The sequence below is a fragment of the Trachemys scripta genome, chromosome 2 (genome assembly GCF_013100865.1).
Source record: "Trachemys scripta elegans isolate TJP31775 chromosome 2, CAS_Tse_1.0, whole genome shotgun sequence".
Classification (NCBI taxonomy): domain Eukaryota; kingdom Metazoa; phylum Chordata; order Testudines; family Emydidae; genus Trachemys; species Trachemys scripta.
Genome location: NC_048299.1, coordinates 56996710 through 57011125, shown reverse-complemented (window position 1 = coordinate 57011125; position 14416 = coordinate 56996710). Strand labels below are relative to the sequence as shown.

The following is a 14416-nucleotide window of genomic DNA, read 5'->3' as shown; positions in this document are numbered from 1 at the left end:
TTGTCCCATTGGTTTGATATAGATTTTCTGTTTGGATTCTTTGGCAAGGGACATAAGTGATAGCAAAATAGTACTCCAAGGGTCAAGAAATATGTGGAAAGAGGGCTACAGGTGAGGGTTTTTTTCATTAATTTAGGGAAACTGGATAGTATACTGAACAAAGTAACTCCTTTTATTCCCCTAGAGACCCAATTCTGGTGGTAGAAACTGTCTTGGAGGACAGTTATTGCATTACAGTGTTAATGATAAGCTGATAGCCAATGATCAAGATAATTCAAGGACAAATTATTATATTTTTAATCTCCGGTGATGTAGATGTACAGAGGGTATTTTAACTAAGTGCATTGATATCTTTAGGAATTGAGGTATTAACTAAGGAACACACATATACAATATTAAGTACTCTCAGTTACTTGCGTTCCTAGCTAAAACCAGTAGTTTGTTAGCTATTACATTCCGTGGGTGATGTCTTGGCCTCACTGAAGTCAATGGCAAAACTGCCATTGAGTTCAGTGGAGCCAGGATTTAACCCATGTATTTTAAACAGGATAGGCTAATAGTCTAGAGGGTTGAGTCCTCTCCATCACTCTGGACCAGACTGGGCCCCCATACTCACACTGGTGAGCAGTTACTCCGATGAGTAATCCAATTGATTTAAATGGATCTATTTCTGTACTCACAAGGGTAAGGGCCTGTCTGTCCCAATATGATCCTACCTTAACCAAATCACATTTTAAATCCAGTGATACTCAGATCTGAGTGATTCAGGAGCCAAATTAGCAATCAACATTACCCAACAGAGCCATAGTACTGTGAATTAATTGTTTCCATTTACTACAATACTATATATAACCATTCTCACAGCAAAGAAGTTAATAGTACAAGCTGATAACTTAATCACACAGTAAAATATCCTGATTGGTTAATAATTAAATCAGTGTTTTAATCATGTGATGCAAATTACCACAGGAGACACTTTAAAAAAGCCACTTGCTCCTCCAAAACCTGAGTCTGAATATCACTATTTAAGGGAAGACCCTTAAGAAAAGGGATAAGAGCACCAGAGGGGTGGAAAGGAATGGCTGACACTGAAGTGGTTTCTACAGAGTGCATTAATGCTAGAACATATATACTAAAGATTAAAGTGAAATTAACTTCAATAAAATTTGTTCATATATTTCCACTTATTTCCCCCTTAGAATCATTGCAGCGGGGACAAAACCAGAAGGGTCTAAATATTGTTGGTGATGGTGGTTCAGATAAAATTTAACTCTGCTCCCAATTTATCCCATCTCTACTAATATTAAGAGGCTTGACTCCATTCATCGGAAAGTCCTAACGCTGAAAGAGCCAAGCCGTGGGATCGTGCTTTTCATGGCATGTCTTAAGGGCTCTGTGCTATATATTTGCAGCATCCCGAAGCCCAAAGGGTACCGTATTTGTAATTCAAACTTCAGCACCTTACCTTCTGCATAGCAGTTAACGTTCCTGCCAGAGGAGAGCAAAACAGCAAGAAAGCTGGTTCGGTTTTATCCAAAAACTCCGCCAGGATTTTCTGGTTCTCCTCATTTTCAAGATATTTGCTCCATTTCTCTGCTTGAAAGTTCAGCAAAAGTGCCAAACGGCGCCCCACAAACTGGACCCTTTCCTCCTCTGAGAAACTTTCTTCCTGCGCAGCCTCTTCCTCCTCCATCTCCAGCCCAAGAATTGGAGGGGCTGGTGGGAGCCGCTGAAGCGCAAGTTGCTGCTCAGGGAATAACTTGTCCCTCTCCTTCAAACTCCCGCCTGCACAGCAGATACCACTGTGTGTCCCCTGGCAAATGCACCAGCCCTGGTTGGCCCGGGTGGTTTGCAGTTCAGTTCCCTCTACAGTCCCAGCTCGTCCCGCATTACAAATCCCCTCAGCTACAGTTGCTTCTCTAAAGTTTCCGTCCTCCCCTGCCCTGTATTTGCAGTTCGCCTGCGGCTACCTCACTGCCCTGTCTGACAACCAGCCAGGGCACTAGTTACATTGTTGCCTGCTGCAGCCTTAGCTGCCACAAATTGCAGGGCAGCGGCGTCCGGTTTCCCTGGGGATGACGGAGCCCCTGGGACAGCCGGCCCCGCCTCTCCAGGGAGTAAATCACACCTCTTCCCAATCAGGGCACCGCCTCCTGGGAAACCCCCCACCGTCACCCACCGGACTGGGGGAGGGGGCGGCAGAGAATTTTCAGCTTCTCTGTGGAGCCAGCTGGGTTTGGGGGGCTCAGAATAAGGTCGGAGGGGTTCACGTTCTCTGATACAGTTCCAAGTTCAGCCTCCCTCCTCCTCCACCCCCCTATGGCCGCTCCCCCGACCCGGCCAGGCACCCGCGCAATGGTGCAGGCTCCATGCGGTGAGGCTCTTGCTGGCCGCTCAGAGTCCGGAGGACGCTGGTCCCCTCTCGGGTGAGCCGAGAGCCCAGTTGAATAGGATCCTGGCCGTGCTGGATGTGAGGGGCCTGTCTGTCTGCGCCTGGCGGGAGGAGGGATACCACGCCCTTGGAGCACAGGAAGGGCAGAATGAGGAGATTTAGGCGTGAAATGCGCGCTCCTCCTTGTGAATCCCAACACCCAGGGTTGTGGGACAGCGCTTATAGACCGTTTTGTTTTTTAACAAACGGGGGGGGGGGGGAATGGCAACTTTGCAATTAATAACTCAGCTGCTTGGTGTTGCAACAACAAAATGTAACTAAGACTAAGTGACTAAGACTACAAAACGTGTATAAAATGTCAGTGTGGAAAAATAATGCTCCACCTTTGCACTTTTTAAAACAGTACAGTAGTTAGTCAGCATGTTTCATACCCAATACTCAAACCTGAACATGCATGTAAGATTGTAACAAGATTCCAAGAAAGCACATTATTCTAAGTACAGTGCAATGGTTAGTTTAAAGATATATATGCATGCAATATTTGTATATATCTAAATGCCACCGTTTGGTGGATTATTAGGGCCCTACAAAATTCACAGTCCATTTTGGTCAATTTCACAGTCATAGGATTTTAAAAATTATAACGTTAATGATTTCAGCTATTTAAATCTGAAATGTCACGGTGTAATTGTAAGGGTCCTGACCCAAAAAGGAGCTGTGGGCAGGTCACAAGGTTATTGTAGGGGGGTTGCGGTACTGCTACCTTTATTTCTGTGCTGCCGTTGGTGGCGGCTCTGCCTTCAGAGCTGGGCAGCGGTGGCTGCTGGCCAAGAGCCCAGCTCTGAAGGCAGAGCCACTGCCAGTGCAGAAGTAAGGGTGGCAAAACCATACTACACCTTTCTTCTGCTCTGCTGCCTGCAGAGCTGGGCCCTCAGTCAGCAGCCACCACTCTGGCCGCCCAGCTCTGAAGGCAGTGCAGAAGTAAGGGTGGCAATACTGTGACCGCCCCCCTCCCAAAATAACCTGGCAACCCCCCTGCAACTCCCTTTTGGGTCAAGACTCCCAATTTGAGAAAGGCTGTTCTCCCCCTGTGAAATCTGTATAGTATAGGGTAAAAGCACACACACACACAAAATAAAATAAAAAAATAAAAATCAACTAGATTTCACAAGGGGAGACCAGATTTCACGGTCCATGACACATTTTTCATGGCCATGAATTTGGTAGGCCTCTAGTAATAATTTACAGAACCCTTTTCTTATAGGTCAGCAGTTCAAATATAGCCAAGATGACTGAGAATTGATACCGTGAGAGGCCTATCAGAAATGGGTGGGTAGTCTCAGTCCAGTCCCAAGTGGACAGCTGTATACAAGATTACCAAAAAAGGAAAATCCCTCCCCCAATCAATAGATACATAAATAAACCCACAGAAAAATATTTGGGGAGATGGCAAAGGTGTTTTTCAAACACACTTTTAAAATGCTAACAGGAAGCTATTCATGAAAAATAAAATGACTTTAAATAAAAATAAGATTAGAAAATGTTTAGCTTTATCATTTAAATTACACATTATCTTCTCCTCTCTTCTTTCCCTCCACCCCATCTCTGTTCAGTGCCAGTGGTACCAGCTCCTAATCCACCCCTTTGATTTCAGTACATGCCCCACACACTCTCTTCACCTCAGAGCAAGTGAAGGTTACACTCCACTATTCTTCCACATATTTAGACACAACTGGACCTACTTATAACCACATTGGGGCCAAATAGCTAGGAGAAAAGTGCAGAAAAGTAGCAGCACAGAAAGGTCACTGAACTTGGCTTGTGGTATGGAGGGCAGTAGAGAAGAGGGAAGCATAGGGCAGCTGGTGGAAATAGAACATACCGACCCACTTGAAACTGCTCTGTGTTGAGTCAATAAGTAAATAGGTGGTATATTGAGGCTTAGATAGAAACAGAATATATTTATTCAAGCAGAACACACAGGGGGAGACTCCTTGCCTGACAGAGTTTTACTACAACTGTGCACGTGGCACATCATTTCCAGGCAGCAATGGAGCAGCAGCTCCACCTGTCAGAGTAGTCAGCTGCTGCTGCTGCTATGGTAGGAGATCTATTCCAGAAGGCTGCACTATCCCTAGATCCAGGACAGTAGCACCAGGAGAAGAGTGAACACCAGAGCAGAGTGATCATGCCCTCCCTTTGCAAGGTTGGCAACCATTCACTGCTCAGAAGGGCTTGTTTCTTTGTTTCCAACATGCATAAGCTTTTCACCTTTTAAAAAATAAAATACAAGGTTTATTTGTTTATGGATGGGTGGTAACCCTGATTGTAGACATCACAAAAATCATCATCATAATTGGCCCTAACTTGCACCTTTGATGGCGATCTTGACAGAGAACCCCTGGACTAAATCAGGTCAAGGCATGTTGGTAGGCATTGTAGAGAAGCCCTCACTACCACTCCGTTCTGTGGATAAATAAATATGACAGCTAAAATAGAAGACTATTAAAGAAAAACATGTCACCTTCATAATTGCTCTCTCAGAATGTTGTACTCAAACCAGGTCAGGTGGAAAGTGAACCTCCTGTCACTCCAAGGACTTCTGAGTTGCTAAACTAAAGATACTGTATAATAAATCAATACTTCCCACCCTTCTGCAATTTAAGTTACAATTTTCTATGTGTACTAATTTCTTCAGAAATCAGGTAACAGGACCATTTACACTGTTCTTCACATCAGGGTTCACCTTTAGATGTCAAGTTTCCAGCAAGAAGGAACTGAGGGTGGGGGTGGGAGCCGGCAGCACCCCTTATACCACGTATATGTGTGCTACTCCAGAGAGCGCCAGAGCCAGTCCCTTATGGATACCACTAAGAGAAAAAGTTCCAGCACCGGTGCATGTGGCGGGCACACACACCTACAATGGAATGGACATGAACAAGCACTCTAAGAAAAGGGTAGACTTATGAACACTAATGCAGAAAAGGAAGAAGTGTTCAATAAATATTTCTGTTCTATTTTTGGGGGGGAGATCAGATGATTCAGTTTCATCATATGGTGATAATACTCTTTCCATTGCACTAGAATATCTGGTGGATGTTAAACAGAAGCTACTAACGTCAGACATTTTTAAATCAGCAGGTCCAGATCACTTGCATCCAAGAGTTTTAAAAGAGCTGGCCAAGGAGCTCACTGGACTGTTAATGTTGCTTTTCATTAAGTCTCAGAGCACTGAAGACTTCAGCAGACTGGAAGAAAGCTAATGTTGTGCCAAATTTTAAAAAGGGTAAATGGGATGACCTGGGCAATTATAAGCCAGTCAGCCTGACACTGACCCCAGGCAAGATAATGAAGCAGCTGATACATGACTTGATTAATCAAGAACTAAAGGATGGCAATGTGATTAATGCAAATCAACATGGGTTTATGGAAAATATATCCTGTCAAACTATCTTAATATTTTTTTCTGATGAGATTACAAGTTTGGTTGATAAAGATAATAATGCTGATGTAAAAAGCAATATAGGGTCCTGTGACACCTTTAAGACTAACAGAAGTATTGGGAGCATAAGCTTTCATGGGTAAGAACCTCACTTCTTCAGATGCAAGTAATGGAAATTTCCAGAGGCAGGTATAAATCAGTATGGAGATAATGAGGTTAGTTCAATCAGGGAGGGTGAGGTGCTCTGCTAGAGTTGAGGTGTGAACACCAAGGGAGGAGAAACTGCTTCTGTAGTTGGATAGCCATTCACAGTCTTTGTTTAATCCTGATCTGATGGTGCAAATGAACTGGAGCTCAGCAGTTTCTCTTTGGAGTCTGGTCCTGAAGATTTTTTGCTGTAAGATGGCTACCTTTACATCTGCTATTGTGTGGCCAGGGAGGTTGAAGTGTTCTCCTACAGGTTTTTGTATATTGCCATTCCTGATATCTGACTTGTGTCCATTTATCCTCTTGCGTAGTGACTGTCCAGTTTGGCCAATGTACATGCAGAGGGGCATTGCTGGCACATGATGGCATATATAACATTGGTGGACGTGCAGGTGAATGAGCCGGTGATGTTGTAGCTGATCTGGTTAGGTCCTGTGATGGTGTTGCTGGTGTAGATATGTGGGCAGAGTTGGCATTGAGGTTTGTTGCATGGGTTGGTTCCTGAGTTAGAGTTGTTATGGTGCGGTGCGTGGTTGCTGGTGAGAATATGCTTAAGGTTGGCGGGTTGTCTGTGGGCGAGGACTGGCCTGCCTCCCAAGGTCTGTGAAAGTGAGGGATCATTGTCCAGGGTGGGTTGTAGATTACTGATGATGCGTTGGAGAGGTTTAAGCTGCAGACTGTAGGTGATGGCCAGTGGAGTTCTGTTGGTTTCTTTTTTTGGGCCTGTCTTGTAGCAGGAGGCTTCTGGGTACACTCTGGCTCTGTTGATTTGTTTCTCTATTTCCTTGTGTGGGTATCGTAGTTTTGAGAATGCTTGTTGAAGATCTTGTAGGTGTTGGTCTCTGTCTGAGGGGTTGGAGCAGATGCGGTTGTACCTCAGCGCTTGGCTGTAGACAATGGATTGTGTGGTGTGTCCGGGTGGAAGCTGGAGGCATGAAGGTAGGCATAGCGGTCGGTGGGTTTTTGGTATAGGGTGGTGTTAACGTGGCCATGGCTTATTTGTACTGTGGTGTCTAGGAAGTGGACCTCCCATGTAGATTAGTCCAGGCTGAGGTTGATGGTGGGGTGGAAGCTGTTGAAATCATGGTGGAATTCTTCCAGGGTCTCCTTCCCATGGGTCCAGATGATGAAGATGTCATCAATGTAGCGTAGGTAGAGAAGGGGCGTGAGTGGACAAGAGCTGAGGAAGTGTTGTTCCAGGTCAGCCATAAAAATGTTGGCATATTGTGGGGCCATGTGGGTTCCCATAGCAGTGCCACTGGTCTGGAAGTATATATTGTCACCAAATTTGAAATAATTGTGCGTGAGGATAAAGTCACAGAGCTCAGCAACAAGCTGTGCTGTGTCATCATCAGGGATACTGTTCCTGACAGCTTGTATTCCATCTGTGTGTGGGATGTTTGTGTAGAGAGCCTCCACATCCATGGTGGCTAGGATGGTGTTTTCTGTGAGGTCACCAATGCATTGTAGTTTTCTCAGGAAATCAGTGGTGTCACGGAGATAGCTGGGAGTGCTGGTGGCGAGGGTCTGAGTAGGGAGTCCACATATCCAGACAGTCCTGTAAGGCATTTGACATGGTTTTATAAAAGGTAGATCATGCCAGACCAATCTGATCTCTTTCTTTGAGAAGATAACTGATTTTTTTAGACAAAGGAAAGGCAGTAAATCTCATCTACCCAGATTTCAGTAAGGCATTTGATAAGTTCCCATGTGGAATTTATGAGTTAAATTGGAGTAGATTGGGGATTAATATGAGAATTGAAAGATGGATAAGGAACTGTTTAAAGGGGAGACTAAAACAGTTCATACTGTAAGATGAATTGTCAGGCTGGAAGGAGGTTACTAGTGGAATTCCTCAGAGATAGATCTTGGGAACCTATATTATTCAACATTTTTATTAATGACTTTGGCACAAAGAGTAGAAGTGTGCTAATAAAATTTGTGGATGGCACAAAGCTGGAAGATATTGTCAATATGGAGGACCAGAATATCATACAAGAAGATCTGGATGACCTAGAAAACTAGGGTAATAGAAATGGGATGAAATTTAATAGTGCAAAGTGCAAGGTAATGCACCTAGGGACTAACTACGAATTTTTGCTATGAACTGGGGACTTGGAAGCAACAGAGGAGAAAGACCTGGATGTATTGGTTTATCACAGGATGACTATGAGCCATCAATGTGATGCGGCTGTGAAAAAGGTTAATGGAATCCTAGGATGCATCAGGCGAGGCATTTCCAGTAGAGACAGGGAAGTGTTAGTACCATTATACAAGCCACTGGTGAGACCTCATCTGGAATACTGAGTGCAGTTCGAGTCTCCCATGTTTAAGAAAGATGAATTCAAACTGGAACAAGTGCAGAGAAGGGCTACTAGGATGATCCAAGCAATGGAAAATCTTCCTTATGAAAGAAGACTCAAAGAGATTGACTTTTTAGCCTAACCAAAAGAAGGCTGAGGGAAGATATGATTGCTCTTTATAAATACACCAGAGGGATAAATAACTTAAATAATTCCTTTCCCTTCCAGGTAAGTGCCAATGAATAAATGGTTATAAACTGACCATCAACAAGTTTAGGCCTGGGTCCAATTGAGGTATTATGGCCATCTCCATGAGGTATTTACAGAGGCGAAGTGTCTGTCCTTATGGGGTATGGCTGGGGAAGGATTGACAAATATTGCACTGAGCTGCAATGTGAGCCTCTTCCAAGCAGGAGAGGCGGTGTTGATGGTTGTTGCTGACAGAGAAGGAACTCGGGCAGGAGGCGCAGAGTTTGAAGGTTGGAGTTCTGGACATAGTCCCATACCCAAATGGCGTACAGGGGGACGAGGATACCACATACTCTAATCTAATTCTAAAACTATCAGAACTACTAAATCTATATGTTATTAAAACTACAAACTATTTACAGCTAAAATAATGTTTTTCAGAACGTCAGAATTGAGGACACTAAAGTTCCTGACCCAGACCATGTGGCGGTGAGAAGGAACTGGACAGGCAGTCAATCCCTCCCACCCTTTATCACCTTGGTCGGAAGCATGAGGCAGGCCAGGGTATGCATGGACCAACTAAGACTACTTTCAAATTCACTGATTCTGGGAGGATGATACTCATGTGAAAACCACAGTGGAATACAATAAGGACCATCACTAGCAGAACTCTAGAAACTTGAACTGCTCAAAAAAATAGAGGGAGGTGAGTGTGAGATTTTTTTTTTTTTTTGGCAATACATGTATCCATTTTTCTAACAAAAATTTCAAAATCAATATGTTTTGACCAGCTTTACTAATAACTTAGGAATGGGCCCCAACCGACTAGTCCTTAATATCTTCCTGCCTCATCATCAGGCCAAAGTAACTTTAGAGCCTGAACAAACAGATTGTGTTTCCTTCCTGTGGCGGGGCGACGACTTACCGGTGTGGCGCCTCCTGCTGGTTGTCCAGGGAATTAGCACTTTTCCTGCTCCGGAGTGGCCTCTGCAGGCCGGTGTCTCGCCTGCGGCGGGCCCCCATATCCCTCCCAGACCCCGGTGCCCCTCTACATCAGGGTTCTGCCGCCAGCAGTAACCCACTTTCTGGGTCTCCCCACCCAGGGGAATCCCCAACCCTCTATCCCCACCTTGCCTCAGTGGCTACTGCCAGTCACCATCTAGCCCCTGCTCACTGGGGCAGACTGCAGTCTGTAATGGCCACTCATCATCGGCAAGGGGTTTAGGACCTGCTGCCTTTGCCTGACTCTGGGCTGCCCCCCTGTAGCCTCAGTACCTTTTTGGCTTTTTTAGCAAGGCCTGCATCCTGGGGTTTTACCAGGCTGGAGCTCCCCTGCTCCCTCTGCCCATCCCCAGCACTGCTCCACCTCAGGTACCCTTCTCAGCTCCAGACAGCCAGGTCCTTCTCTCTCAGAGGCTAGAGAGAAACTCTCTTCATCCTTCTGGCCCCTTGCCCTCTAATAAGGGCTAGCTGGGCCCTGATTGCACTGGCTGCAACTGTGACTGTTTTCCCAATCAGCCCAGCCTTTCCCCTGCCACAGCCCTCTCCCAGGGCTGTTTTAAGCCCTTCAAGGCAGGAGCGGGGTAACCACCCCGCTACACTCCTTTTCCTATAAAGTTGCTCCATATCCTGTCTATCTTGTTTATATTGCAAGTAGTTCAGTATATGGAGGCCTTTTATCAAGTTGACTCAGCCAAACATAGACTGAAAGTCTCAATTTAAGATATGTAAGAAGTTGTAGCATCATTAATTTAGCTGGATACCTGGTGTGTAAGTCTTACTCAATTTTAATTTCTCAGGCACTCAGTCAACAATACTCAATTGTCCTGATGGTCAGCAAAGGATAGTGCCTACCTATGAGAAGGTCATAGTTACATGAAACATATTATGTTGTAGAGCTCAAAAACACTTTAAGATACTGAATATACGTCATCTGCAAAGACATTTTATGTTCTTTATTATTATTTATTATTAAGATGCTCTGAGCCTCTGGAAAATCTTTTATAGCTACTGCAAGTGTTTCAACGGATAGAACAAATATATGAGGTAACAAAGGACACCATCTGAATGGAAATCACAGAGATAAGGAAATGAACATGGACAATTGTAGAACAGATTGGTGTAAGTTATTATGTAATGTCTGAAATTAAATTTCTCCAGCATTACAAAAAGATAGAATTCTTTGGGACTTTCTTTGCTTCTGTGACAGACCTCCAAATCTGTTTTGTTTTTTCCAATAAATTTCTCTTATACTATTCCTTAACAAATAATTTCCATGCAACAAGTAGAGTAGAATATGGCAAATATTTGCTTCACTCCATCTTTTTCATTGCATTATGTGCTTATGTATTTGATAGGTGTGTTTCCTGACCTCTTTTTCAAGAATGAAATAACTCTTATATTTCATGGGATGGTTAATTACATGTACAGAATTTGCAAGAATGCAAATGAGATTAATGTCTGTATCCAATAAATTCCCATCTAAATGATTATTTTTAAATGTATATTGCCTCTCAGGGTAACCTCCACAGGTAAATTATTGGGTAATCAGTTGGTTGTCAATGACTAATTAAATAAAACTTCTAAATTTAATAACATTCTTAAACTACAGCTATATATAATACCCTGCTGATACAAAGTGAGTAGGGCAGTTATTAAACAGTCACTATTAAGACAGAACAAATGTCCAGCTGACAATAGTGTCCGGCTATGCAATAATAAGACCATAGTGAATCCCAGCTAACTCACAACGATTAAATAATGTACAAAGCTTACACAGTCTACTCTTTTTACACCTTTGTAATATTTCTATGAGAGGGAGCTTTTCAAGCACTATGAAATTGCATATTGAGTTCAATATCAAATAAAATTAACCATGGTAAATCTAAATTATGTAATGAGAAGCTTTTAGATTGGTTGTGTTGGGCATTAATAAGGTAAAATACCTCCTTGAGTAAGAGTAGGAGCATGAGTTTACCCTATTTAGCAGCCTTAGGCTCTGATTAACCAGTGTTTTTACGTAGGTGCCTAACTTTAAACCTGAGAGTAGCCCCATGGGCTACCTAGCTATGTACTAATTCAAGGCTATATCATCAAGAAGTGTTAAGACATTTTGACTTCAGTTTTTCTGCTCTTAAATCTTTGCAAATTTCAGAGCTTCTTCAGAATTTTTAAACAGAGTATGAAGCAGACAAAGCTTCACCATAACAAAATAGAGGACTATTGAGATAATTCAGGGGGTCTATCTATATGAAAATGATAACAGTGTTATTTTATATAGACTCCTTAATTAGTACATAGTCTGTAGAGTACCAAATGTTAGGTTGTCATAAAATAATTACAGGAGACATTCCCTATTAATCAGCATAGTGTTGAATAGAAGTATACATCATAACAATAAGAAATTGATCTATGTTTTGGTTAAATAATATTTCCATTTTAATTACACACAAACATTAATTAAAATGGAAAAAGAAGTGTTAAGACATTTTGACTTCAGTTTTTCTGCTCTTAAACCTTTGAAAATTTCAGAGCTTCTTCAGAATTTTTAAACAAAGATTTGTGTTCCTTTAAAGATATTCAGGATTGCTGGCTATAATATATCTAATCACTGAACAGTTTCCTTGATAAAGTCAATGTTGCTGTAAAACAGAAAAAAAAATCGGGGGGGGGGGGGGGGGGTTAACTCCATGAGTAGGAAAAATCTCTTTTTATGATAATCTGTAAACTGGATTGCCTGTCTTTTAAGTTATGTAAGCAGATAGTTACAGGTTAAGGGGGAAGGACCTGTATCTGTTGTTTGAGGTTGCTATTATTTGGTCTCCTTCTGTTAGCTGATTCTCAAACCCCCTGTGCCCTTTCAGTGAGTTTGTCTATGGAGGACTGGAGAGAGATTTTGATTTTTGAAAACTTACTATCCCTATTACTGTAGTCAAGGTTAAGGTAATTTCTTGTATGATCTTCAGCATTGCAAATCCCAAGTGTTCAGACCCATAAAGTTTACCGACTGGTTTTAAAAGGTAGGGAAGGAGGGAGGAAGGGAGGGGTGTGTGTGTGTGTGTGTGTGAGACACACCTTCCTGCTAGAACCTCCCTTCCTCTCCTGGTCTCTGCCTCACCTAGTCCTTCCCTGCCACATTCACATTCTCTTTCACACTCCCCCCGTTTCCTGTCCCACAATGTCCCATTTCCTCTTCCAGTCCTTTCAGTCTCCTGCCTCTTGCATGTTAAATCTTACCTACTGCACACTTCCATTTCCCTGCCCCCTCATGGTTTATTGTCCAGCAGCCCAGAAAGTGATCACCTTCCTTACGGTTTGCTTGGCCTCAGTCCCATTAGAAACAGTGGAAGATAATGGCTATTTTTAATAGAGGTAAGCCTCACTGCCAAATGCAAAGACTGCAGGAAAATAGCACATCTGTAACCCTGCACCCCAAACTTGACCCTCTCCAAACCCCAACTTGCTCTTTTCTTTTAACAAACAATTCTCTTCCAACACTATTAGTTGTTGATGTCTTGTGTAATAATGTCTTGTGTTGTGAGAGCTGAGAGGGTAGTTTGGTGAAGAGGACGGTGGAAGGCTGGTATTCCTTATGGGGCAGAGCAAAGTTGTGGTCTGGTGTACAGTAGCTGTTGCAGTGGTGTGCGCCTATGAGTGGAGAAGCAGGCATGTCCTGTTCAGTGGTTTAACCTTTCATTGCTTGGCTTTTGGGAGTTAGCATCAGTTCTGTTATGCATGTAGCACCCGTTAGTGCCTCATAATTAAGTTTTTTATGTATTAACTTACTTATTTTTAAAGTTTAAGCAGAGATGAAGGGTTGCATAAGAGGGGGGCATTCCTGAGGGCGGGAACAGAAGTGCAAGTGGTTACTGAAAAGATTTAATCCATCAGCAACTGCATATGAACCCATGTGTATTAGGTCAGCAGCTAACCATAAAACCCTTCTCTGTTGTAGAATAAAATCTGACCGAAAATTGTAGCTCCTCAAGAGACTGCATGAACGCATGGTGCATCAAGCCCATCCAAAAGTCTATCAAATTTATATGCACACTGCCCACCATGCATACTTGCACATAGCCCAACAAATTTATGTACATGATACATAAAATTTAGCTGTCAGCACTATCAGATATTACAAATAACATCTACAAATGATCCTAAATTCAAATTAAGTGTTTTTAAAAACTACATGCTACTCCAGATATACTGAGGATATACACCCTATCAAATTTTGTTTTGTAAAAGACAATGCTTTTTAAAATATATCAGCCAACAATGAAAGGTCAGACAGTCGAAGACAAATTTCAGTCAGAACCCAATTTCAAAGATATCCTATTAACAATTATAAAGATAAAGCAAACAAAGCTACATAGAAAAATGGAGGTTAATTACCTGTGACTGAAGGTTCTTCGAGATGTGTGGTCTCAGTATGTATTCCACACATGGGTACACATACACTCCATGCACCAGAGACTTCTTGCAAGTAGTGTCCATTGGCCAGCACCTGTGCAGTTGCTCTTCTTGTGCTCCATACAGAGAATATAAGGGGTGGTGTCAACCAATGCCTCTCCACTTTCTCTCCTTACCACAAATCAGATAAGATCCAAAACAGAGGGGAAGGCCGGCAGGTAGTAGAATAGTAGGGACTACCATCTTGAAGAACCTCCTGTTCAGGTAAGTAACTTCCATTTCTTCTTTAAGTGCCAGTCCCTATATGCATTCCACACATGAGTGATTGGTAAGCAGTATACATAGTGGAGGGTGTGTGTGTGTGTGCGAGGATGCAGTTGGTATAGGTGTCTGTGAAACTGTTGTCTGAACAGCTGCATCGGCAGAAGAGGTCAGTGTAGGTACTTCTCAAAGAGATGCTGTTGCGGTTTCTTG

At 42.9% G+C, this 14416-nt stretch overlaps 1 protein-coding gene across 1 annotated transcript in view; it reads right to left on the bottom strand.

The window, feature by feature from the left end:
• Nucleotides 1-1936, bottom strand: part of DNAH11 (dynein axonemal heavy chain 11) — a 294982-nt gene extending 293046 nt beyond the window's left edge. Inside the window, exon 1 of the mRNA XM_034759480.1 lies at nucleotides 1466-1936. Within this exon, the coding sequence (XP_034615371.1) occupies nucleotides 1466-1693 (228 nt within the window). The 5' untranslated portion in view covers nucleotides 1694-1936. The remainder of the gene's footprint in view (nucleotides 1-1465) is intronic.
• Nucleotides 1937-14416: the final 12480 nt, after the last annotated feature.